Below are 24,476 nucleotides of genomic sequence, written 5' to 3' on the forward strand. Positions count from 1 at the left end.
TAGAGCTTCAACTGTATACTATGGAGTACCACCGTGAATTACTCCATATTCTGCCTTAAACTTTCTCCCAAGCCACAACCAGAGATAACCGGCTGGAGATACTACAGTCGTCACGGGTTAGCTCATAACCTGGACAGTCTCCCGCTGGTGCTGATGGGGATACTCCTCTCTCTGGCGATTCCTTCTGGGATATCTTCCAGCCTCGCAAAAGTAATGTGCATAGAGATGCACCGATATACATGAAGCCGGTAAACAGTTGCGTGTGTAGAAATTCATCCCTTCCAGACGTGCGAAGTTCAAGGCCGATCGCCTCCCCAACTGTCAAAATCATTAGAGTCAGAAACCGGGAAAGGCATGCAGGAACTATGATGAATAGTGTAAAGGATAGACCGGGGAACATACAGGTCGCAGGAACCGAGCAGATAAGCCACATAATAGTTAAGAAGGACTGAAGGTCATCTAATCCAACAACCTCCGCCCCGAGTGGCCCAACAGCCTAGAGTTTCATAAGCCATCAACATCAGCAAGCTGTGCAGCAGTGAGGTCCAGAGCGACTTACAGTCCAGAAGGTCCCGAAGAGGATTCCTGCGAATAAAGCAAAGCAAATGAGTGCTGTGTATGTTTTTGCGAACACCCAGAGCAGTAAACAGAGCAAGCCGCTGGTAAACGTGGCAAACGTGGTCATGTTGATCCGTCCAACAACGTCACTGAAATATCCCACCGCAGGTCGACCAAGAATTTGGCCCACATTCATCACGGCGGTTACGATCGACCCTTGACTGGCGGACAAACCAATTGATCGAGAATAGGTAGCAAGCGAGTACCAGATGACCATGAATCCCATGACACTGAAAAAGCTCCAGCCAATGAACAGCCAGGTTTCGTATCTCTTGCAGAGGCTGAGGCGAAAATCCACCTTTCTTCTTTCTGCTCGAGGGTTCTCAATGCGATCCCGTAAGAGGAGCACACAGATGGTATTGACCACGAATTGGATAATGGCCAGAATCCGATACGACCAACCACTGCCGAACCGGTCCAGCATGGCGTGAGTCGCTAACGAGTATATCAACCCTCCAGTACCGGTTCCTGCCGTTGTAATCCCTGCTGCCAAGCTTCGTTTCTTACTGAACCATTGGGGAATAATGAAAGTTGTCGAGAGATACTGCAAGCCGAGACCCCATCCGAAGCAGACTCCCTGGCTCAGGTAGAGTTGCCAAACCTTGGTGCTCCAGGATGCTCCCAGAAGGGCCGCAGTCTCAAAGAGCACACCGAGAGCCATAGTCGCTTTAAGGCCGAAACGACGATGGATCATGGTAATCAAGGGCGATATAACGAGCGCCTGCGATGCGGACAGTCCGCCAATTAGCGCGAAATCAAGACTGGTACCACCAGATATCCTAGAATTTGAGATGAAATCTTCTAAGAAGACACCATAGCTCTGTGATGGTTAGTTTGCAGATGTTTAATGTAAAGGACACGCCATCATACTGATAAGATTCCCCAATGGTGGGCATTGTTCCAGAATACAGCTAGGACAACAATCCAGCCGTACCCTCCATCAACCGCTTTTGAGTGGCTCATGTTGCAACCTGATGTTGCTCAGGCTTACTGGAGAGAATGGTTGGGAATCGTAGATAGACACACTTTCATTAACGAACTAAGGGGCTTGGTTGGTAGTTCGTAGATGAGCAATGGGAAGGAAAAAAAGAACAAGAAAGGACAAATAAGAAAAACCGAAATAAATTAATAAAGAAAAAAAAGGCCTACAAATATAGCCACAATGTATTACCAAGCATTTTCTGATTTTCTCCCTTGTTAAGGGGAATTGCAAATCATGTTGAGGCAAAGAAATCACGAGAAAATGGAACTAATACGCAATAGCCTTCTGATGAGAAATCTGAGGAGAAATGTAGCAGTAGAGAATATCTGTCAGTTCAAACTGAGTAATCAGGAACAAAACATTCGTAAGAATAAACACTCGCCGGTGGGTATGATGATAGATTAATTATGTCTCATAATCGTTATAAATTCTTCGCAAGTTACTAATACTCCGGTGGGAGTGATGACTAGGAGAGAACAATATCGACAAGGATGGAGGTTTCACACTACGAGGTTTTGGATATTTAAGAACCCCAAATGCTATGCTTCTGGTCTCGTCTACATTCATTTTTTGACACAAGGTTCAATCTACTGTTGCAGACCATTCACAATGGCATCTCCATTCAAGAGCGTTGTTAGCATCACGCACGTCACCACCGCAACCGCTATCATAACTATTGATGGCATCAACTTCCTCACTGATCCGGTCTTCTGTCCTGCTGGATCACAATATATCTACGACGGTTGGGCAAAGGCGCCCAACCCCAAGGACTATGGATTCGAAGGCCGCCCCCCCAGTGGCGTCCTACGAAGCACCGAGGGCCCGGCATTGCAACTTCACGACCTCCCTCCGATCGATGCGGTACTGCTAAGCCACGAGGATCACGTTGATAACTTGGATCCCTTGGGCCGCCAACTCTTGGACGGTCGCAAGGTCTTCACTACTCCCGACGGAGCGCATAATCTGCAGCCCCGACCAGGAGTCGTTGGTCTTCGCCCGTGGGAAACCGTCTCCGCTACAATCGGAGGTAAAGAGTTCCGCATTACTGGAACCCCGTGCAAGCATTTCCCAGGAGGCGAGGTGACTGGCTTCATCTTAGAGTCGGAATCCTTCGGTTTCAACGCCGCCGGCCTCCCCAACGTGGTGTACTTCTCCGGAGACACCGTGTATATCGACGAATTCGAGAAGATCAAGGAAAAGTGGAACATCTCCGTTGCAGTTCTGAACCTTGGAAATGCCCTTTTCTCCCACCCGAACGGCATCATCCAAATTACGTTTGATGGAAAGCAGGCAGCTCATTTCATGCGGGTCACTGGCGCCGAGATCATGGTGCCGATCCATTTCGAGTCCTGGGAGCATTTCACCGAGCACCGGGACGACCTCCTCCGCGTGTTTGAGAAGGAAGGGGTGGCCGACCTTGTCCGCTGGCTTACTCCAGGGGTGGAGGCTCGCATTATCTAGTCTCACGGCATTTGTATTCGTTACAGCAATTGTGGCCATGTCAGTGGTGTGTGACATTTTATGTACTGTTTGACATTGTACATACATATATAGAGAAAAGTTAGCTTCTTCTAGATCTTGTTGCTTAAGATGGCATAAATGCAGTTTGCTTTCATTTATTCGTACGCAAGAGTGACCAATGAGAAATCAATTTATGAAATTCGTAACGGCTCGGTTTGACTTCAGGGCATGGTTGTTGGCGATAAATGCGCTGTCAGTACGTCTATATGGCTGCTGAAGTCGCATGGAGCCGGATCATGGGTCGGTGGACGACCGTTGTTATGGCCTCAGTAGTGTGTAAATATTGCTTTGTACTTTATTTTATACCTTGTACCATGTTCATAAATCTCATGGCACATCACAGGAATATTGGCAGTCGTCAACTTCATCTTCATTAAGCGACTCTGATCATGTTGGGGGTGAGCGCTATATCATAAAGGCTCTTGTCAGTTTCCTTCCGTCCTTCGTTATTCTTCTTTTCATTTCTTTGATTGGAAATTATCATACGTACAGCTCTTACATTATATATATACACATGTGATATTAATCAAACCCAGTTGAACCCAGGATCAACATCATCCAGCCACTCCCCACTTTCAGATATCAATTTAAATTCACGGCCTCCCTCAGGATTCATGCTCCTAGAGGTTTGTGCCAGCAGATTGGAAAGTTCCATATTGGACTTAGCCTCCCATAAATGATTGCTATCTGGTGCTGGGAACCGCAGGTCAGAAAGGCATAGTACCCGAGAGTTACTATCGCCCTCTGGTTCACCTTGGCGGGCGCTCCGGCACCTGTTACATACCTTATACAAAGCTAAACCTAAGCGCTTTATCTCTTCTACTCCGACCCATATACAGGTAACATCGTCAATATCTTGATAACGCCCGAGCATCGCTGGGTAAAAAAACACATTGTGTCTAAGACACGTCTGGACCAGAGCTGTTAATATCCTCTGGTCTGATACGGGAAGGTGGATGGTCAAGTTAAGTGAGTGAGAGTAGTGTGGAGCCGACAGGAGAGAGAATATCAGATAAAGGAGGACGCCCTGATAGGTGGCAATGGGCCAAGTCGACGCTGGTCTCGGTTGCTGATTACTTAAATCTTGCCAGGTTGCCTGCATGTGTTTTGTTGGCCGTTAGTCTTCTTTAATCGCAGTACGGAAAAGAAGAAGCACTAAAAAAAAAAAAAAACTAACCTGTTGTTGACGAATACAAGCGCCCAGTCTCCTGTGTAAATCTAGTGCTGACCGCCGGCTAGAATCCTTCCCGGATACCCACATACCAATCATCACCACAGCATACAGAAGGAGAGATGGCTCATGTGAAGCACTGAAGGTGGCGCGATGAAGAAACGGCCACTGGGGATGGAAGCGAGCAAAGTATAGCTGGATGTACTGGTCAATTTGGGACTGAGGATCATTTTGATTAAGCCCTGAAGGTTCCGGATCTATGGCTTCACCGAGAGATGCGTGGGCATCTGGGGCATCTGGGGCATCTGGCTGAGGAACTCGATCCTCAAAGATACAACGATGTCCCTTTTCTCGACATTGCCTGCATGGGTTTCCCCCTCGACACCGAACTTTGCCTAGGCGGCAGGAACGGCATGCACGAGTCGCACGGGAGGTTTGTATTTGTTCCTCTTCGTGGTCTCGCCGTATGTGCCGGCGGAGAGTGTCGCTGTGGTAGTCAGTCGGTACCTTACGACAAAAGTCTTGCAGAGTAACACTACCTGCGGGAGAAACTGCGATCACAGAAGGGACAGTTAGCTGTTCGAGCGCGTGAGTGTTGACTCTCATGTCGAGTTCGATGTTCCTGACGCCGGTAACTAGCGCTACAGCCCTGGTAGCGACAGTGGAAGCGACCTACTCCGTTCACAGGCATCATAGACACGGCAAACGTACGACACTAAACGATTAGTATGTTCGGATAGAAGTCAAGACTGGGGGCAGTGGCACTTTCTCCGGATATCCCACCGGAGCGGAACCCACCGGAAGCCCACCGGCATCCCACCAAAAGCGGGATCCCGACAACCCCACCGTCGATTACTTGATCCATTTCTTGGTCAATGTAATCAATCAATGGCATGGGCCACCGAGTAGACTTGACCAATGGATCACAAATCAGACAATCCCCTACTTAAATCGGGCGTGAATCAGTCCAGCGGACCAAATTCATTCCAACCATCACACAATCAAAACCCTCATTCCTCAAAAGAAAATTACTAGTTCAGCCATGGCTTCCAATCCTCAATCCTTCCGCCAAACCATTGGTATTCCTCGTTCGGCAGCCTCTGTCAAAGACTCCACTTTGATTATCATCGACGCGCAAAATGAATATGCCTCGGGCCACCTGAAGGTCGAACATGTTGCCCAGAGCCGCAAAGTCATCGCCGACCTACTGTCTCGGTATCGCAACGGTGGTAACGGCTCCAATATCGTCCATGTGGTCCACGAAGTGCCGGCTGGTGCCCCCGTGTTTACTCCGGGAACTGCGTTAGCACAAGAGTTCGAGGAGCTGACACCAAAGGCCGGTGAGAAAATCGTCACTAAGAACTTCCCGAGTTCTTTCGCTCAGACCGATCTCCACCAGTACCTGGGCAGCTTGGGAGATCTGGGCAAGAAGATTGTCCTGGTCGGGTATATGGCACACGTGTGTATTTCCACTACCGCTAGAGCTGGCAATGAATTGGGCTACGATGTGGTTATTGTGAAGGATGCGGTGGGCGATCGTCATATCCCTGGTGTTGCGGCCGACCAGCTGGTGGCGGTGGCTCTCAACGAGTTGGCCGATGCATTTGGAACTGTTGTCTCTGCCGAGGAGATTAGCTCTTAGGCGTGTCTTATCATGTATGTCTTGTATTGAGTAGAAATACGACTTTTTTCTGCTTATCTCTATACTCTATTACTATGTGTTCTGAAGGATATCAAGAGGACGGCCTTTGATTTGGTTCATGTTAAAGGAAGTTGTACAACGAGTAATAACAAAGGTTATGTTTTACGTTTGATAAATATAGCAGACCTTCAATCAGATACTCATCCCAGGTCTATCTAGGCAGAAAGATGACCTCTACAGACCCTCGGCCGAGCCATGCCTTTCATCCCGTCCCAAGAAGCACTTCTTTATTCCGAAATATTTAGAATTACCCCGCGATGAGACAATGTGGGCCTCTCTTCAACCGATGGATTACTAGCCTCTCCAGGGATGGCACTGAATGGTTATCCACTGGGGCGGAATCTTTAGCGTCAATGTCAACTCCACGTGGAGTCACTGTTTGATGAAATACAGAACCGCATAACTAATGCTTTGAAATCACTAGATCGTAAGTATATCCTGATGAGGAAGTTGCACCGGGTTACTGCAACGGAGTGTGTCGACCTCTCTCCCTGGGCAGTAATTGAGCGTGCCATCCCGGTGGGAGAACCTGACAAGTCTCAGAGAGTGTATATGGGAGAATACTAGTATCCACCAAGGGCGAATATCCGAGTAGTTTGAGAATCAGCTAATATGAGCTACTACCAAAAGTTGTGCAAATATTATCAGTGGCCTGCATGACTAGGAGATAGTCCATAGGTGTGATTACGAGTGTCTCATACCATTGGAACAGTTATGGGAGCCACCGACCTAAGGACACCTCAAAGAATACATGACATTAGTGGGAGCGAGGACTTGATCTATGGTTTATGGCATTTTCTTTGACGTTACATTTCTTGTTGGGATGATCCACTATGCATGGATTGCCATGTATAATATCCATATCACAACCTCGTCGGTATCCCGAACAAAGAACTTGGCAAGACAAAGAGATGAAAATAAAAAGTTAAACAACACATTAAAAAAAGGCGCTAGATAGAGACAATAAAAATTGATTAAAGTTAATCTATCGCCGAGTTTGTGGGGAGCAGAATCCCACTATCTTCGCCGAATCCTTCAGAGTGCAAACTCTATTTACGAGCTTAAGATCGTCGTAGAAACTGATTACTATGGTACTCTCGGAGACCAATGGGGAAGTGGTCCATGGGACGCTTGAAGCCATAAATTTCGTGCTGTTTATATAGCATCGGCCTGTCACCAGTTCGTCTGAATCAACAGAGAGTTCAACTCACGCTTAGCATTCGAGATGAGGTTTAGAAACGAGATTCTGGTTACATTGGGCCTGCTTGGAGTGACTGAAGCCAGCCTGGGCCCAGTCAATGCCGCGAAGCATGTTACCCAACAGGATTCAGTCGCGAAGAGACCTCCAAACTTCCTCTTTATTATGTCTGATGACCAAGATCTCCTATTGGACTCGCTATCCTATTCACCGTTGACTATGAAGCATATGAGGGACAAGGGAACCACCTTCAATAACCATTTTGTGACCACTGCCCTCTGCTGTCCGTCAAGGGTTAGTTTGTGGACAGGACGTCTGGCACACAACACGAATGTTACAGATGTCCACCCACCATGGGGTAAGTGCCATATCATGAGAAATCCTTCACTGTTACTGACTCATTGAGCAGGCGGATACCCCAAGTTCGTTGAGGGGGGGTTCGATAAGAGCTTTCTCCCCGTGTGGTTGCAAGAAGCGGGTTACGACACTTACTACACAGGGAAGCTGATGAATGCACACTCCATCGAGAGCTATGCCAGTCCACACGTCTCTGGCTTCAACGGATCTGACTTCCTCTTGGATCCCTACACGTATGACTATATGAATGCCACTTACCAGCGGAACCACGACGCTCCAGTCAGTTATTTAGGAAGACATACAACCGAGGTACTGACGGAGAAGGCCATGGGATTCTTAGAAGATGCTCTTGCTGGAGAACGTCCATTTTTCCTGGCCGTGTCGCCAATCGCACCCCATTCCAACATGAATGGAACATACGGTGCCGGAAGTGGACCTTTGTGGATGGATGAGCCTATCCCGGAGGACCGCCACAAACACCTTTTCCCTGAGGCTAAGGTGCCTCGGACGGCTAACTTCAACCCAAAGGAGGTAAGTTGTCTCTCTCCTTTAAGGGGCTCTTCTAGAGACTGACTGGAAAACAGCCTACTGGTGTTAGTTGGATCCATGACCTTCCATTTAGAAACGAAACCGAGGTCGACTATAATGACCATTACTATCGCCAACGGCTCCGTGCGCTACAGGGTGTGGATGAACTCGTTGATAGTCTTGTTACTCGATTGGAGCAGAGTGACAAGCTTGACAATACTTACATTATTTATACATCGGATAATGGCTTTCATATTGGACAGCATCGTCTTCCCCCGGGAAAGACATGCGGGTTCGATGAGGACATCCGAGTCCCATTTTTCATGCGAGGCCCTGGGATCCCAGAGGGAGCAGTGGAAGACGCTGTCAGCACCCATATCGACCTGGCTCCGACCTTCTATGAATTGGCTGGCATTCCCCTGAGGGATGATTTCGATGGTGCTCCTATGCGCATTCTAGGAGATAGCATGGGAACTCTGCATGAGCATGTCACCGTTGAATACTGGGGACAGGCGATGCTTGAGGGAGGATTATCCAACCTTGGTAAGATCTTGCTATAACTCTTTCCGTATTTGTCCTCTTTAGAGTACTCACATTTGAACAAGGTAAACCAACGGTGCCGAACAACACGTACAAGGCTGTCCGTATATTGAGTGAAGAGTACAACCTCTATTATTCGATATGGTGCAACAACGAACACGAGCTTTATGATCTTACGGTATGTCATTTGTGTCTCTGAATCTAAAGAATTCCAGAGGGCTAACGAACGAATAGAGTGATCTGCATCAAATTAACAACCTGTATGCGAACGTGCGGGCAGATAGATCGCCTGAAACCCAAATCATGGGATACAGCCTTTCGAAAGTAGTTCAAAGGCTTGATGCCCTCCTTTTGGTATTGAAGTCCTGTAAAGGGGCTTCTTGCATCGAACCATGGAATGTGTTGCATCCCGATGGATCCGTGCATAACCTCCGCGATGCCCTGAATGAGAAGTACGATGCTTTCTACCATTCTCAGTCCAAGGTGTCATTCGACCGATGTGAGTATGCATATATCATTGATGCAGAGGGCCCTCAACAAGCACTGCCGTATAGAAATGGATACAGTCTGGATGCGTGGGTATGAAGCTCAACGGTGGGTCGCAGGTCATGACAGGCTGGGTTTCTGGGAAACAAATATGACGAATGGACTTGACTGTTCTACAGAAGATATATATGAAAATAGATTAGTTATCGTGTAGTACACTTACAGAGCATTGTAAATCACTACAACCATCGCTGGCCATCCAAGAATGTCATGGGCTACACACATCTCCTTAGCCCCATGGCGAACGATCTATCTCAATGAGAGCTGGCTTAACTTTAAACCTTCCATGATGACATGCACATTTTGGTGCTACTTAAAACGATATCTGGCTCGTCCAGGATGGAATATGATGACGCAGGCGTATATACATGGCAGCTATACATGCCTATGATCGTAGCGTACAGTACATAAGGCCTGTGACGGTGATACTTCAAAGTTTCTAGCTTGCTTGCAGACATGGCATTTGCACCGAGACATTAAAATAGGCCGGAATTACACCTATTTGTTTCCATGGGGCGGGATACGAAGATGGAGTACGCGTTATAAAAGTGTTAGATCCAGATCCTGTGAGTCGACTAAAACGGACTGGGTTAACTGATCATGTAACAGTTCTCTGCTCTCTCTAGCAAGCGCCGACTCAACCTCGACAGCTACATCGCGGATCCGTGACATCGAAGCCGCCGCAATCGCCCACACATGCCCCATGGATTTGAGGACGCCGATATTTAGCGCTAGAAAGTTGCGGCCTGTGCGAGTCGACTGCTGTGGATCAGCGGTAAAGATAGCGAGTTGGACGATGGAGCTTAGGACTAGCGTGCAGACGAAGAAGGGGCTATGGCTAGTCACAGCTGTCGTTAAGGAGGCAAGTTTGGATAGGTTGACCGCCGCACCATATACTTTGGCGGTGTGTATTTGGGGGTTAGTTGAGCTCGACGCGAAGGTGGGGGGTCGAGAACAAAAGATGTGACTGGTCACTGGTAGAAAGGCGAGGAGATACGATTTCGGAAAGTGTAAGTATATTGAGGCGCAGTGCATTATCACGAAAGATTGGAAGATCATTTGATCCACGTCACCATTATGATGCAACATAGCTTGCTTGCGGCTGGGCAATCGGTGAAACCAGGCCGAGATGGTGACATCGAGAATATTGATAGTTTCATGGGACACATGATTCCCGCTCGCGATCAGGCACTTTCGAAGTATCGTTGCTGCCTCGACTCTGTACGCCGCGGATGAGAAATCGCTATCATTGTGAAAAAGGGTTTGACGATCCATATCACGAAGTGAGGTTGGAACGATACCCAAGCGCCCATCCTGATATTCGTCCATTTCACAAGGCAAGGGAAGATCGGGTGTCTCTATTGTTAACTGTAAAGCACCATCGACTTGTACAGCCGCGAGAAGGGTGTCAATAATGAAGATCTCCCACCACGTACGCCGAGCACTCTCCGCCCTCATAGGATTTTGGATCTCCAAAGCTTCAGAAAATTCCCGGCAGTGAAGCCCAAGATCCACACTCAAGGCAATCGCCTGTCCCAGGCATTCCTTTGCCTCTCGCGGCTGTGTTCGTGCATGCATGATAATCGATAGGAGCAAAAGGGCTTGGACCTTCTCAAGGCTGGCGTCTGCCTCCTGAACGGCCGCCCCAAGCTGATGGGTATGGTCCGGAACATTACTGGCAGGGAGGTAATGCAAGCTGATGAACTGTACCACATCCAGCAGGTAGCCGGGGGGAGAAGAATGCAGGAATGCGTCGCGAGGTGGAAGGAATGGGTGCGCTTGATGAAAATGGAGGAAAAACAACGTAACCAGTTGGTTGTCGATCGGCGGGGGAAGCGAAGAACAGATGGCCTCCCCTTGTGAAGCAGCACATGCTAAAGAATCGAAAGGGGTCATCATTGCATTGCCAGTGGGCTCAACGGGTAGTGGAGGGTAGTCTCCCATTGCACTTGAATAGGGCCAAGGCCGTCCTCGTCTCCCTCGGCGACTCGGGACAAAGTGGCAATAGAGACTCAGGTCCTTGCACCGGGTACATCCTGTGAGATTACCATCGCACTTGAGATGTTTTTCGCGACAGTTCAAACAGGCAACGGGGACAGAAGGAGGTAGAGTGGAGGAGGGACTCGACGAAGGGTCCATGTTGTAAGGCTGGGTGGATTATCGTGAAATTTAAAACGATGGAACGATGGGATGCGGTCGAATTGAATACTTGTATTCAAATACACGGCAATCAGCTGACCCACTAGCCAAGCCACGCCACTGGGCCGATTGAGCCCTAAATGTCGAAAAGAACAAAATAAATTACATCTATTTATCTATAGTTTTATATCATTTACACCACATGGAATTCCAGTTCGCTGTGAATATCCACCGCACTGGTACCAATGAAACAGCGGTACCTGCCTGGGTCTATCTGCCATGAATGAGACTTCTCATCATACCAACGCAGTTCTTCCTTGCCAATCTGAATAGTAACATCTTTTGTTTCTCCGACAGGTACAAATACCTTGGAAAATCCAGCAAGCGTCTTTTCATAAGTGACCAGCCCTGTCTTTTCGATCTGCTCAGACGGACTGACGTACACCTGGACTACCTCGGACCCACCTTGATCACCAACGTTGGAGATGCGAGCATGGACCGAAATGGTGGAGGATGTCGTAGTGGTCATGTTCCCCTCAAGGCGAATATCACTGACCTCAAAGCGCGTGTAGGACAATCCATATCCAAACGGCCAAAGAGGCTTGATACCGTGCTTATCAAAGTGACGATACCCAACCAACACCTGCTCCCCAAACTCGCAGGAGTCGTTGGCTGCCTGCCCGGGAAACCATGCATGAGACCCGTGGTCCTCCAACTGGCGAGGAAAGGTGATAGGAGTTTTACCGGAGAAGTTGCAATGACCTAGAAGGGCATCTGCCAAGGCATTCCCGTTCTCCTGACCCTGGTACCAGGCCATGACAATAGCGCGTGCTTGATTTACCCACGGCATTGTTACTGCGCTGGCTGCCTGAACGACAACAATCGTATTAGGATTGGCGTTACATACTGCCTGCACAAGGGCATCTGTCTGGCTTGGCAATTCCATGTTGATGCGATCGCCGCCTTCACCTTCCGAGTCCTTATTGTGACCGACGACAAGGACAGCTACATCGGATGACCTGGCGCAATCCACAGCGCGGTCCAGCATTGCTCGCTCATCTTGTTCTAGTGCAAGACCAACCCGCAGGCCTGAGACATTCGGAAAGAGAGTATTATCAAACGATTCGATCGGTGGTAGTGTCACTACATTATCCACCCGCAGACGATATGTTTTCCCTGCTTCTAAGGGCATCCGAATAGTTCGATCTTCACTGGAGCATCCTAGGAAGCCTCCGGTTATCCGTGACCACTCCGAGTTATCAATAATCATTTCATCGTTGATGAACAGCTTGGCCTTGCCCGTATTAGCCACACTCCAGGTATACCAACCCGATACCTGGGGTGTCACAATGCCAGATGTCTGGTAGCAGTAGGCGGTACCCTTGAGCGACTCCGGCACATCACCATCACTGAAGAGATATACCAGGGAGTCATCCCAGTAGCTGGTTGCTACTGCGGGTCCCTGGAATTCATGTCCGGCGTAGAAAGTCACCTCAAGACCCTGCCGTGAGCCGTCCGGTGTGGTGAGCGTGGCACCTAGTAGCGGTGGGCGAAGACTGAACGGAATACCAGGTTCATAAACAATTTCCGTCTGTGGATTGGCTTGTCGGATGGCCGTTGTAATGCATTCTTCGGGGGTGGTGATGTAGAATGGATTGACAGCGGCACTCCCCGCACCTCCCGCGGTTGGACGGCGGGCATTGGGGCCCAAAATAGCAATCTTTTGTAGAGCGGAGGGTTTGAGTGGTAATATACCTTCATTCTTAAGAAGCACGAGGCCATCCTGTGCGGCCTCCCGAGCGATCCGATGAAAGGTCGGGTCGTCCGGAGCTTTCTCAGATTCAGTCTCATCGCCCTTCAGAGCGCCACCGGGGGATGACTGGGACAGTAGACCGACCCGTTCCAGTAGCTCCAAGATTCGTCTCACACTGGGATCAACGTGTTTGGCGACGTCTACCTGGCCTTGTGCTATGGCAGCGAGGAGCTTGTCCCCACGTCGCACCGGTGGTCCCGGCATTTCCAAGTCAGTAGTGGCGATCAGGCTCTCAACGGTGCTGTTCAATCCACCCCAGTCACTCATGACTATCCGATCAAATTGCAATTCTTCACGCAAAAGCGGCTTCAGGATGGAAGGGCTTAGGTCGGCGTGATATCCGTTTATTTTTGGATAGCTCACCATGGCAGTCAATGGGTTCGCATCAAGAGCCATCACAAACGGTTTCATATATACTTCGCGAAGAGTACGCTCGTCAATTGTTTGGTCCACATTAAACCGTCGTGTTTCGGTATCATTCGCGATGAAGTGCTTCATGCATGCCGCGGCACCTTCGCTTTGAATACCCCGAATAATCGCAGTTGACACTTTTCCAATTAAAAACGGGTCCTCGCCGTAGCCCTCGAAGTTACGACCACCTAGGGGCGATCGTGACAAATTCATTGTTGGAGCTAGGAGGACCTGGCAGTGCTTGCGTCGTGTTTCCTCTCCTAGGACGCTGCCCACTTTCTGGACCAACTCCGGATCAAATGTGGCCGCCAACGAGATGCCACAAGGAATGAAAGTTGTCAGTGAACCGTATGTCCATTTTGACCCTCTCGCTCCAGCTGGCCCATCCGTCATCTTCAAACTAGGAATTCCCAGCCTGTCGACGTTTGCTGTTTCCCACATGTTTTTCCCGGCCAGCAGGGAGACCTTTTCCTCTAAGGTCAAGGCCCGAAGTAATTCTTCCACTACGGGTTTCTCATCGTGAACCATTTTCTGCGGTTTCGGGACTCCCTTCGAGGGAGATAAACAGAATGGAAGGAATGATAGTTACAAGAAGAAGAAGAAGAAGAAGAAGACAAAGAAAGGTAGAGTGTACAACGAGTCAACCTGGACGTATTCTTCAGTTCAATTTTCCCCCACAACTTTTATACTGCGGAGTTTGAGAGACAACCCCAAAGTCGGCGCCATAGTATGCTGCTCGTATCTGGAGCATCTTCGCCACGCAGCCTTGGTGGAGCCGACACGACCCACTCGGCGACACTCATTTTGGTATCGTGGAATAAATGGGACTTTGCCCCACCGGTCGCCGAAATAGTGGGTCAATCTCAGAGGCTCCGTGAAAAGATGATTTAAACTCCCGGCGGGATAATCTAGGGTCTGGAGCCAAGACTAGGAACTGAACTATTTAGAGTAAATGTACGAGTTGGGAAGGTCATTCGCATATTTCCGTTGCTTGGTGTACTTAACTGTTTGCTTCAATACCGGGATTACTAATTCTATCTTTCGACACTCACTCACACTCACACTCACACGGATATATATGTGTATGTAGACTTTTCAACTGGCACGGTAATGGAACTTCCACGATACTGTCGAGAAAATTACCTTGCAATTGAATCTAAATTACCGTGGATGTGCCACTAGCCTCATAACGTACGATATTCTAAGGGACGGCTTATCCAAACACTAAAAGCCCAGGATTGAACCATATTCCCTCTTGGCTATAGACCACCATGTGGTTCCAACAAAACGCTATTCTACATGGCCGAACTAAGATACGAACGAAGCGGGGACAAGGAATGAAAGTCGGGCTAGATATTTCTTCCCCATAAACCAACCCCGTATTTGCCTGCCATAGGCGGAGGCAAACACTGCACAAAGGCTGTTGAGAATTTCCTGGGGCAGGAAATGTGATAAAAGGCGAGCAGAGTTGCGCATAATCCGTAGTTTCAATCCACTAATCATATTAATTTGAAATTTACCTCCTCCTGCAGCTATTATCTATGATATGGCACATCGCACAGATACCCCGATGCCTTCGGCAAAGTCCAACCTCACCTGGACCATTTTCATGGTCATGATATTTGGCTCCTTATCCTCTGCTGGATTTGGGTTTGACCAGGCCTGGTGGTCAGCTATCATGAGCTTGGATCAATTCTTGCAGACATTTGGATCCTATGATCAGAGCCAAGACAAATGGATTCTCTCCTCTAGAAATCAGTCTATTGGCACTGGTATGGGTTACGTTGGTGTCATTCTGGGCGTGATATGTGGCACACCTTTGAATGAGCGATTCGGACGCAAGATGACCCTCTATATCCAGTCCTTTGTGGTGGCAGTGGGTGTCATTATTGAGTCAACTTGCACCACTAGTTATGCACAATTCGTTGTGGGTAAAGCAATTGTGTACTTTGGCGGCGGCATTGCCACCAACGCCATCCCCACATATCAGGGGGAGTGTGCCCCGCCGTCGTTGCGAGGCCTGATGGCCGGCACATACAACGCCTTCCTTATGATTGGTGGCTTCGCCGCCGCACTCATCGTCTACTTGTGTCGCTATATTCCCAGTGACTGGGCCTGGAGAGCCGTTGTTGTGGCGCAAATTGGTATTCCTGCCGTGGGTTGGGTCAGCTTACCTTTCCTGCCAGAGTCACCACACTGGCTGATCAGACGAGGCCGATTGGATGAGGCAACCAAGGCGCTTCGCCGTCTCCGTGGCCCCGAATTCCCTGCTGAAGAGGAGGTCGTATTACTCCAACAAACCTTGGAAGAAGAGCGGGAATTGCGAGAGGCCTCCAGCTGGAAGGATTGCTTTTCTGATGCGGTTAATCTCCGCAGGACAATTATATGTGTCGGGGCTCAGATCTTCCAACAGGCCCAAGGAATATCCTTTGTCGCGAACTACCAAGCGGTTTTTCTATCCCAGATTGGGTTTCGCGAAGTGCTACTGATGTCTGTCGTTGTATATGTCATTGGTGTCGTAGCGAATCTGCTGAGCATGTTAACCGCTGACCGATCGGGACGTCGAAGTGTCATGCTCGGTGGTGCAGCAATGCTCGGTGCGTGTATGCTGGTCATCGGCGGGCTGACAACGCGGGGCACGTCGCATATGTCGTACTCTATGCAAGTAGCAGCTGTTGTCATGCTGATGCTCTGGTTCTTCTGCTTCCAGACCACCTGGGGCCCTCTCGCCTGGGTTATTACCTCCGAAGTTCCGCCAACGGCCGTCCGAGAGAAAATGGTTACGCTATCTGGTTTTTCAGCCTACGGTGTCGGTTTGATTATTGTATTTGTGAATCCCTACACCCAAGATGCCATTGGCGGTAGCGTCGCCTTCATCTACGGGTCATTGTCAGTCGTCGCATTCGTGTTTGTGTTTTTCTTCGTCCCCGAGCTGCGTCAACGAAGCCTGGAACAGATTGACGAGATGTTCAATGAGAAATTGCCCACTCGGGGCTTTGCGTCGTATGTATGCAGGTTACCTGACGAAGGGAGGGGTGAAAAAGAAGCCGAAACGGTTGAATATGTCGAGAGCCTTCCTTGAATGCAAGACTACTTCTGCCTTCTATAGCTTGTCTTACCTTATTGCTGTGGACTGACCTTAGAACAACTGGGACTACCACCTTGGCTTTTGTTATTTATTGACGATACTCATGTGTCCTATTCCCATTTCATATAAGGCCGCGGGAGATGTATACGGACTGGTTATGCTACAGAGAGCTTGTGTCGTGAACATGTTTTTTACCACTGGGATTTTGGAATCGAATAGCTTTGCAAAGGCCGGTTGAGCGTAGCAAACGAAGTTAGTTGCAGGTGGTGATGTTGCAGGAGCCAGCATTAGGCTACATTATAATAAATAAATTTATCCTCATCATTGCTGCAGGTAGATACACAATGTGTGCTCGGACAAAATAGCATAACACTATACATTCCCATCATTGGCGTCGTGCGAAATCCGGTCGGCGTCGCCCATTTCCGAATGCGGTAAAGCAGCCCTTAAAAGATTTCCCATAAGCGACTTGTCTATTGTCATATTTTATTCCCTATATTAAATTAAAGCAAGATTAAATAAATAAAACCTGAAGGAGTAGGAGACATTCCTACCTTATATCCTTCGTTTCATGGGCAAGCCATAGAAGTGAGAGTATATAATTCTAGTTTTAAACCAAGCATGCATTATACCGCCGAAGTTCTTCTACCTGCCGAATAGCTCTCAAAATCATCCGATGGACTTAGTATGACAGTCTGCAATCGTCAAGTTACCTTCTTGGCCCGGGTACCGGGATCTAGCCGCAGCGTGTCTTTGGGGTTGGGCAATTCCTCTCGCCGAATTAGTGGGTCGAAGGAATATCCACCGGGCTATAATGGTTGAAAATAATTGGCTACAAGCGCAACTGAGGATAGAGATGATTCGAGAGACAGGGCAAAACTTAGATTATCAACGTACGTTCCGTATAGCCGGTATATGTACCTAAGCCTGGGCTATTCCTTAGTAGGCTTTCTCATGCCAAGGGTTTATCTGGTGTACCATCCGCCATAACCGATTAGTGCTGCAGTCACATGCGCATATATATCTCTATATAGATAAGAGACATATCTACAACACTTCACCAAGAACAGCCGTGGCACCATGGAGTCAAGCACCCCTGATACAGAAGCCAACAGCATGGCTTCCTCTCCGGAAAAGCAGGAGACAGAGTTGTCCGATTGGGCCACCCATCCATCCAACGCCCAAAACTGGAGTTTGGCCAAAAAGCTATACAACACATCAGTCCCATCCCTCCTTTGTCTGCTTATGTTAGTGCTCCTTTCAGGACAGGAGAATGCGATATGGAAGCTAACCTTCGCATGCACTTAGATCCTTTGGCCTGGCCATCTATTCACCATCCCACGCCCGTGTTCAGGAGGACTTTCACATCAATAACACCCTTTCGCTCCTCCCATTCACATTATATGTCTACGGCCTGGCGTTTGGCCCTATGATCGCCGCTCCTTTGAGTGAGACCTTTGGGCGCCGCTTCGTCTACATCATCATGACTCCACTCGCAATGTTGTTTATTCTAGGTGCCGGCTTTGCCCACAACCTCGCTACCCTTGCTATATGCCGCTTGTTGGGTGGCATCCTCTGCTCCGCACCTCTTGCCGTAGGCGCTGGAACCATGATGGATGTCTGGTCGGGCCCGAATACCAATCGCGGGGTGGTTGTGTTGATGGGAGTCGCTTTCCTGGGGCCCGCTCTGGGATCCCTCGTGGGTGGATGGATCGCCGAATACAAGGATTTCCGATGGTCTCAATGGACAACTTTGTTCCTCGGAGCGGCCCTATGGGTGTATTCAATGGGTGCCCAGGAGACGTACGCGATCCCTATCCGCCGCCGCCTAGCCAAGAAGATGGGAATACCTCCTCCTCCAAAGCCGATTCCCGATGGTCTAGCGGGAATCAAAGTGCTCATGACAGTCACGCTGGCGCGACCTCTCTACATGCTGATCACCGAGCCGATCGTCACCCTCTGCTCCCTCTACTCATCCCTGAACTTTTCCGTACTCTTTTGCTTCCTGGCCTCGGTGCCGCTGATATACAGCAATAACTATGGCTTTTCGCCGGGCCAGTCCGGACTGGCCTTCATTGGCATCGCGGTGGGTTGCATCATTGGTGCGGCGGTATTGATCATCATCGACGGATACACGTTATCCAAACACCGTTCGCGACACCCGGGGGAGCCAGCACCTCCGGAACGCATGCTTGTGGCTGCGATGGCAGGAAGTCCCCTGATGCCTGCGGCATTATTCTGGTTTGCCTGGACCTCGCAGCCGGGGATTCATTGGATGAGTAGTATCATCGCCATGGCGCTCTTTGGTTGTTCGAACATTATGATCTTCGTACGTCTTCCGCCTAGTTCTGTTAATCCGCTGCTAACACCGAGTAAAATCTAGGTCTCAACGATGTTATACCTTACCAATGTGTACGGAGCCAAATTTGGGGCCTCAGCTCTGGCGGCGAACGGCCTGCTACGATACTCTGTGGGCGGCTCTTTTCCCTTATTTACCATTCCAAGTACGTTCGTTGTCATGATCATAGCTACTGACCTGACGCCGGACACTGACTGATTGATGTAGTGTACAATAATCTTGGTTACACCTGGGCATCCAGCCTGCTCGGTTTCATCGCCCTCGCCTTTGCCCCTCTGCCTTGGATCTTTTATCGGTTCGGGACAAAGGTCCGGAAAGCCAGCGCTTATACAGCGTGAAGCTCGTAGCATTCCCCCCGTCACTGAAAATATGAATGAGACACCGGGTTCAGCGAAATATACATTTATTCATAACGGAATTCCCTACGACGACGAGGTCGAACGCGGAATCTCTTTCAGGCCAAGCGGGTGACGGAGAGGTACAACTAAGAATCTCAAATTATAACTTAGAAACATACGAATACTAGAAACATAGACACACCAAGCATTCATTGACATTATAATTAAGCCATCAATCACGTACTCCTCTGGAATTCCTCACCTTGAAAAGCCTTATCTAGACGGCAACCCAAAACGGGACCCTAAGGATTTAGGCTCTTTGTGCTTGTAGTAAGCCCTGCATAACTTTTCACCATAGAAGAAATGCTCATGGGAAGCTGGGTCAAAATCAGGAAACCCTGAAACTCTCGCCTTGGGCTCAAACATAATAATGCAGTCCGAGCCACCGAACGCAAGGTGTGAAATCTCCTCACCCTTTTTGATCTTTTGGCCTTGAAGCTCCTTTCTCACGTTAACAGAAGAAACCATAGCCATACCAATGGGAAGTACTGCAACCCGACCCAAGTATTCATTGTTGATGATCACTACTCCTTGTGTCTGGAGGAACTGATAGCCTGGAGTGTCTGGCGCGTCAAGGGTACGTATTCCCGAAGGGGTCCTTTGTTTTCCGGAGATCTGGCGGCAGAGTTCTAGATAGTTGTGACCGACCTGCTCGTCTGTCTGCACTAGAACTTCGAGGTAGGCCGCGCCTTCGATAACTTCGATGATTTCCACAGTCCCAGACACAGCGGCATGCTGTCGGTGATAGTCGAAGGAGTTCAAGAAAACATGAGTCTAGGGTCTGTCTTTGAGGACATCGTCATATGTTTAAGAGCTGTCACCGGGAAGCTGCTTGTCGCCATATTAACCGAGAAGGTCCTTCACTCTCCACGGAACGTTTTTCAAAAGCACCTCCTCTTTCACAATCCTCCACTCTTTCTTCTTCAGGACTACCTCGGAACCCTCGCTGATGGCATATGCCCCAGCAAAGGTAGAATCAGCAGGGAAGGTCACGATGTGATCATCATCGGGGCCCGTGATCTTTCGAGAGTTATCAAGCTTTCGGTAAAAGAACTTATTGAACGTTGTCCAGTTCTTAGCGTCCCCTTCAGACTGGAAGACACGGAAGAGTGGAGAGTTTCGAAATGTCGTCAAATACAACTCGATGGAGTCTCTATCCGAGGCCGTCAAGGGACAGGATGCGGTAATAGATTGCACCGTGAGCATGGACGGCGATTCTCATATCCGCCTTATGGACGCTGCCGTCGCTGCTGATGTCCATCGCTTCATTCCGTCTGAATTTAGCTTTGATCCGACAAACAAAAACAGGTGCTCCATTCCAGTCTTCACTGGAAAGTGTAAAGCGTTGTGAACATATTTGCCAATTAGCCGAACAGCGCAAGATTACATATACAACAATCTGCAACGGCGCCTTCCTCGACTGGAACCTGGAAACCAGGTTTATGAACATCGACTTGAACAAGAGAACTGTCGCCTTGCTGAGTGACGGCAATGTGGTTATCGCATGGACTACACTGGACTCTGTGGGCAAAGCGACCGCCAACGCTCTGGTTAACCCTAATGAGACAGAGAACAAGGAGCTTTATATCTACAGCATCCAGAAGAGCCAGAGAGAGGTCGCCGAGTTAGCGCAAAAAGCCTTGGGGAAGGATAGTTGAGAAATAACCAGTGCTAATATGGAGGAGACTTTTAAAAAAACATTAAAGGACTTCAGCGCTGGACATGTCTCTTTTCAGGTTGGTGGCGACCTCATCCGCTACGGTAATTCACGAGCTGATTACGGCTTTCCGTGGATAAAGGAAGACAACAAGCTGCTTGGTGTGAAGTGTCTCGATGACAAAGAAGTGGAACAGCTGATTCGAGACATTGCATCTCAGGCTGCGTAGACTTTTGGGCAACAGGGTTCTGATGCTCACACCGTGGCACAGGACTGGGAAGCATAGCTAATCAAACTCGCGCGGTGTGTCAAACCTGGCTAGCTCTTACCAATAGATGATACCGTATTTGCAAAGTACATTCTATTCTGATGGGAATGGGGGCTTTTAATGCTCTTTTACGCACATATTCTCATCCTCACATATATTTACATTCGCAGAATTTCTGCCTGTGTAGGTGAATGAAAGTGAAACCTGGTTTGGACATTTGATAAAGCAGCTCTGACACGTTTTGTAGCTAACGGTTCTCTACCAGTTGCTTGAGGAGTCCTGTCCACATATATCCAGAAAACCGTGCTCTAGAGGGTTTACATACTGTCCCGTGGTACATCTGTTCTTCTGGTGCAAAAAATAACCTTTTTGAATTTCATAGTCCGGCCCTAAGGGCGACGACTTTTGAATCCACCAATCCAAGGTTATCAATGAAGTGTTAAATCTGATGTGTCTGCCCCAGTTCACAGATCAGAATTGTATAACTATCAGGATGGACGATGACAATACATGCACTATCTCTATCAACACCACAATGCTGATAGAACTTCTCCACGGCCGTTATGGTAACTCTCGTCGTCAACGTAGTCTCCCCAGTAATTCCAGCTGTCCCGCTCACTCCAAGGATGAAAGACACCCGACAAATCAATACTCCCCGCTCAATTTCACCAGGCAGCTAGTCCCCTAACCTATCCAAGGTTTGCCGGCAGTCCCTCACTCGGCGTCATGCTTGGCTTTGTCTAAATGCCTGAAGAGCACCCATAACAGGACAGTCGCACCGCCAAGGAGGCCTGCAAGAATAGCATACATGACAACCAAATGTGGGTCCTTGGTCAGCGGGGTGAATGCCAGGGCGAGACACGTCCCGATCCCTGCCATCGCAAGCCACATCGCTTGCACCAAAGTCTTCATACTCTTAGGGGCGTGGTTATAGGCGTACTCGGTTCCCGTGGTAAGACAGAACACTTCCGCCAACGCGCCTCCAAAATAGATAGGTATCTGAAGAAATACGGATATCTGGTTCGGCACCGTGCTGCCATGCGAATCCGAGCACGCGAGCGGTGCTTCGTAGCATGGTCCTGCCTGGTAGATGAGTTTTTGAACCACGGCAGTATAGACCATGGAGAGCGTCAGGATAATGAACCCGACTGTCATTCGCGCAATTGGTCTGAATTCCACCTTTCGCTTTGTCAGATAAGAGTACAGTCCCTTTTGAATAATTGGTGCCACAATGATTCCGGAGATTGCGCCGGCAATCTTCATCATGTCATTGGGAATGCCATAGGTGACCATCTGCCCAGCCTGGGAAATCAGATTGTTGAAGGTCTGGTTATAGCAGAGCCAGTGAATGGGAAAGAGCAGCCTGATATGTTCATGTTAGAACTGGTATATGTAAGGTGGGACAATCTAAAGCCATGCACGTACAATACTCGACACGTCAGAAGACTTCGTTTGATATCCTCAATAAACGAGTCCGTCCAGGGAACCACGCGACCGTGAGCAAATTGGGCCTCTGGCTTGGCAGCATCCATTCGAAAACCCCCAGAAACTCCACAGCGCAGGGCAGCCACAACCTGCGGCATGATGTTGCTGGTTGGTGATGCTCGTACTAAACCATCCATACATTAATCGTTTGGCCCTTAGAGGTATTATGGAGTGAATGAACTGACCAAAGTAATTGCGCCCAAGGAGGACTGGAATAAGGGCCAACCACATGAGACAGCACGGAATCAAGTAGGCGAGCCAGAACCCAACATATCTTTCCAATAGTGGTGTAGCATCGGCCACGAAGCCCACCACGTTGATAGCCCTATATTCACCGTCAGACCTGTTAGTGTCAATAAGAAGATAAGATCCACAGACCAGTAAAACACATTGTAAATATATGTAATGGTTAGCTCTCGACTGGTGACAACCCTCTCTCCCTTCTTCCCGATCTGGATTCGAAATTCGGTTTCATCATATTGGTCGGCTAGAGGAGATCAGCGTAACATCCTTCGGGCCCAATTGACTTTCAACTCACCTATGAACGGGACCACAGTGGTTTTGAACGCTCCTGATCCAATAGCCAGTAGCACACAGGAAGCAATCACCCCTCCAAGAGCAGCTCCCTCGTGAATGGCAACGGGCAATGACGTTGCAAACAGAATTGATGCGCCAATAGCCTCAAGGCTGTCATCTTATTAGCTTCGACATAAAGGTACGACCACAATAGGAGCGGAGAGAACAGGATAAAGATGGAACAGGAAGGTACATGGCAGAGTATAGCATGGTCTTGTATCGGCCCAAGAAACTATCAGCAATCACAGCAGCTGGGACCGGCATAATATAAGACCCAATAATCAGCGCGTTCACGATATTGGATGCAGTTGCCTGGTGCAGCCCCAGGGCACCAGGTACCTCGCCACCCGTGGCATTTTGCAGGTAATTCTCTATAGAGACGGTTAGCCCACGGGTCCTACTAATCACAGGAGTTACGGGGAAACGATTTCACGCACGCAGAGGGGCCGTCGCCCCATACCATACAAAGCGTTCCAAGATGCCCGCGATGCATGCTACCCAGAGTCGGACGGGAATCCTGTCGACGACATGGAGAAGATCGCGCACTTCGTCTTCGGTAGCCACGCGACCGTCTTCATCCGAGTCGGCTAGGGAGCCAGTGGCATCCACAACGGTGGGGACATCTTTCTCAGGAAACACTTCTGAATTCTTCTCTATATTCAACGAAGAAATCAAGGCACCGGGATCAGTATCATCGCCCGCATCACGTCCAGGAGGAGTCATCACCAACCGTGATTGGGAGTTTGGCTCTGCGGCGATTTCCGCAGAGCCGTTCACGTCGGGTATGGGACCCGCCATCTTTTTGGTTAATAAATTTGCTGGTGAGCTAATGGCAATTTTTGTCAAATTATGCCAGCAAAAAAACGACCACAAAGGCGTGTGGGGGTGAAGAGAAGAGAAGAGAAGAGAAGAGAAGAGAAGAGACCAGTATATTGAGCCGGCTGCGCGGGTGAGAGTCAAATTAGAATCAGAATCGGAGTTGAACAGTCTTTTAAGTCCTTTAGGTGCGCTAATTGCACATGATCCGGCGACAGGGGTCAATCTTACTCGGGGGTTACTATTGTTATTGATTCGTCAGTTGGTGAGTCGTATGTACGATTAGGTCTACTGTGTATGGAG

The 24,476-nt window shown here is 48.9% G+C and overlaps 9 protein-coding genes across 9 annotated transcripts; 4 read left to right on the plus strand and 5 right to left on the minus strand.

The window, feature by feature from the left end:
* Window positions 1-55: 55 nt before the first annotated feature.
* BDV27DRAFT_170758 (major facilitator superfamily domain-containing protein) lies at window positions 56-1,581 on the minus strand (the record flags this gene model as incomplete). The annotated part of the gene is made up of 4 exons (XM_032075406.1): window positions 56-318; window positions 403-496; window positions 560-1,438; window positions 1,489-1,581. 4 exons carry the CDS (start codon window positions 1,579-1,581, stop codon window positions 56-58), a joined length of 1,329 nt encoding a protein of 442 aa, XP_031933252.1.
* A 628-nt stretch (window positions 1,582-2,209) lies between these two features.
* On the plus strand, window positions 2,210-3,077 carry BDV27DRAFT_170760 (MBL fold metallo-hydrolase; the record flags this gene model as incomplete). Its single annotated transcript, XM_032075407.1, has 1 exon — window positions 2,210-3,077. One exon carries the CDS (start codon window positions 2,210-2,212, stop codon window positions 3,059-3,061), a length of 852 nt encoding a protein of 283 aa, XP_031933253.1. The 3' UTR covers window positions 3,062-3,077.
* Window positions 3,078-3,515: 438 nt separating this feature from the next.
* BDV27DRAFT_119764 (transcription factor with C2H2 and Zn(2)-Cys(6) DNA binding domain) lies at window positions 3,516-4,999 on the minus strand. The gene is made up of 3 exons (XM_032064942.1): window positions 4,832-4,999; window positions 4,299-4,779; window positions 3,516-4,217 (listed from the first exon to the last, which is right to left on the minus strand). The coding sequence occupies exons 1-3, from the start codon at window positions 4,984-4,986 to the stop codon at window positions 3,648-3,650; spliced, it is 1,206 nt and encodes a 401-aa protein (XP_031933254.1). The 5' UTR covers window positions 4,987-4,999; the 3' UTR covers window positions 3,516-3,647.
* A 184-nt stretch (window positions 5,000-5,183) lies between these two features.
* BDV27DRAFT_119765 (putative isochorismatase family hydrolase) lies at window positions 5,184-6,084 on the plus strand. Its single transcript, XM_032064943.1, has one exon. The coding sequence runs from the start codon at window positions 5,335-5,337 to the stop codon at window positions 5,932-5,934; it is 600 nt and encodes a 199-aa protein (XP_031933255.1). The 5' UTR covers window positions 5,184-5,334; the 3' UTR covers window positions 5,935-6,084.
* A 1,135-nt stretch (window positions 6,085-7,219) lies between these two features.
* On the plus strand, window positions 7,220-9,202 carry BDV27DRAFT_170762 (sulfatase family protein; the record flags this gene model as incomplete). Its single annotated transcript, XM_032075408.1, has 5 exons — window positions 7,220-7,550; window positions 7,602-8,080; window positions 8,134-8,620; window positions 8,683-8,795; window positions 8,852-9,202. 5 exons carry the CDS (start codon window positions 7,220-7,222, stop codon window positions 9,200-9,202), a joined length of 1,761 nt encoding a protein of 586 aa, XP_031933256.1.
* Window positions 9,203-9,391: 189 nt separating this feature from the next.
* Window positions 9,392-10,058, minus strand: BDV27DRAFT_119766 (uncharacterized protein). Its single transcript, XM_032064944.1, has one exon. The coding sequence runs from the start codon at window positions 9,619-9,621 to the stop codon at window positions 9,439-9,441; it is 183 nt and encodes a 60-aa protein (XP_031933258.1). The 5' UTR covers window positions 9,622-10,058; the 3' UTR covers window positions 9,392-9,438.
* On the minus strand, window positions 9,392-14,199 carry BDV27DRAFT_170765 (putative beta-glucosidase precursor). The gene is made up of 3 exons (XM_032075409.1): window positions 12,210-14,199; window positions 11,502-12,170; window positions 9,392-11,311 (listed from the first exon to the last, which is right to left on the minus strand). The coding sequence occupies exons 1-3, from the start codon at window positions 14,052-14,054 to the stop codon at window positions 9,704-9,706; spliced, it is 4,122 nt and encodes a 1,373-aa protein (XP_031933257.1). The 5' UTR covers window positions 14,055-14,199; the 3' UTR covers window positions 9,392-9,703.
* Window positions 14,200-16,375: 2,176 nt separating this feature from the next.
* On the plus strand, window positions 16,376-19,311 carry BDV27DRAFT_140619 (MFS transporter; the record flags this gene model as incomplete). Its single annotated transcript, XM_032069694.1, has 5 exons — window positions 16,376-16,529; window positions 17,654-17,861; window positions 17,923-18,943; window positions 18,998-19,118; window positions 19,181-19,311. The coding sequence occupies 5 exons, from the start codon at window positions 16,376-16,378 to the stop codon at window positions 19,309-19,311; spliced, it is 1,635 nt and encodes a 544-aa protein (XP_031933259.1).
* A 1,213-nt stretch (window positions 19,312-20,524) lies between these two features.
* Window positions 20,525-24,155, minus strand: BDV27DRAFT_140621 (POT family-domain-containing protein; the record flags this gene model as incomplete). Its single annotated transcript, XM_032069695.1, has 8 exons — window positions 20,525-20,699; window positions 22,015-22,659; window positions 22,722-22,886; window positions 22,963-23,106; window positions 23,160-23,268; window positions 23,320-23,468; window positions 23,551-23,728; window positions 23,795-24,155. 8 exons carry the CDS (start codon window positions 24,153-24,155, stop codon window positions 20,525-20,527), a joined length of 1,926 nt encoding a protein of 641 aa, XP_031933260.1.
* Between the last annotated feature and the right edge of the window lie 321 nt (window positions 24,156-24,476).

Source organism: Aspergillus caelatus (assembly GCF_009193585.1).
Source record: "Aspergillus caelatus strain CBS 763.97 unplaced genomic scaffold BDV27scaffold_5, whole genome shotgun sequence".
NCBI classification, from domain to species: domain Eukaryota; kingdom Fungi; phylum Ascomycota; class Eurotiomycetes; order Eurotiales; family Aspergillaceae; genus Aspergillus; species Aspergillus caelatus.

What these genes read in the sequence shown, in the direction of transcription:
- BDV27DRAFT_119765 (XM_032064943.1), top strand. Translation starts at nt 5,335, where the DNA reads ATGGCTTCCAATCCTCAATCCTTCCGCCAAACCATTGGTATTCCTCGT.
- BDV27DRAFT_119764 (XM_032064942.1), bottom strand. Translation starts at nt 4,986, where the DNA reads ATGATGCCTGTGAACGGAGTAGGTCGCTTCCACTGTCGCTACCAGGGC. An exon ending in GATCGCAGTTTCTCCCGCAG is followed by an intron (nt 4,780 to 4,831) that starts GTAGTGTTACTC and finishes TGACTACCACAG; the next exon opens with CGACACTCTCCGCCGGCACA. An exon ending in CTTGTATTCGTCAACAACAG is followed by an intron (nt 4,218 to 4,298) that starts GTTAGTTTTTTT and finishes AAACACATGCAG; the next exon opens with GCAACCTGGCAAGATTTAAG.
- BDV27DRAFT_119766 (XM_032064944.1), bottom strand. Translation starts at nt 9,621, where the DNA reads ATGTCTGCAAGCAAGCTAGAAACTTTGAAGTATCACCGTCACAGGCCT.
- BDV27DRAFT_170765 (XM_032075409.1), bottom strand. Translation starts at nt 14,054, where the DNA reads ATGGTTCACGATGAGAAACCCGTAGTGGAAGAATTACTTCGGGCCTTG. An exon ending in CAGATGCCCTTGTGCAGGCA is followed by an intron (nt 12,171 to 12,209) that starts GTATGTAACGCC and finishes GTTGTCGTTCAG; the next exon opens with GCAGCCAGCGCAGTAACAAT. An exon ending in GCGAACTGGAATTCCATGTG is followed by an intron (nt 11,312 to 11,501) that starts GTGTAAATGATA and finishes TAATCCACCCAG; the next exon opens with CCTTACAACATGGACCCTTC.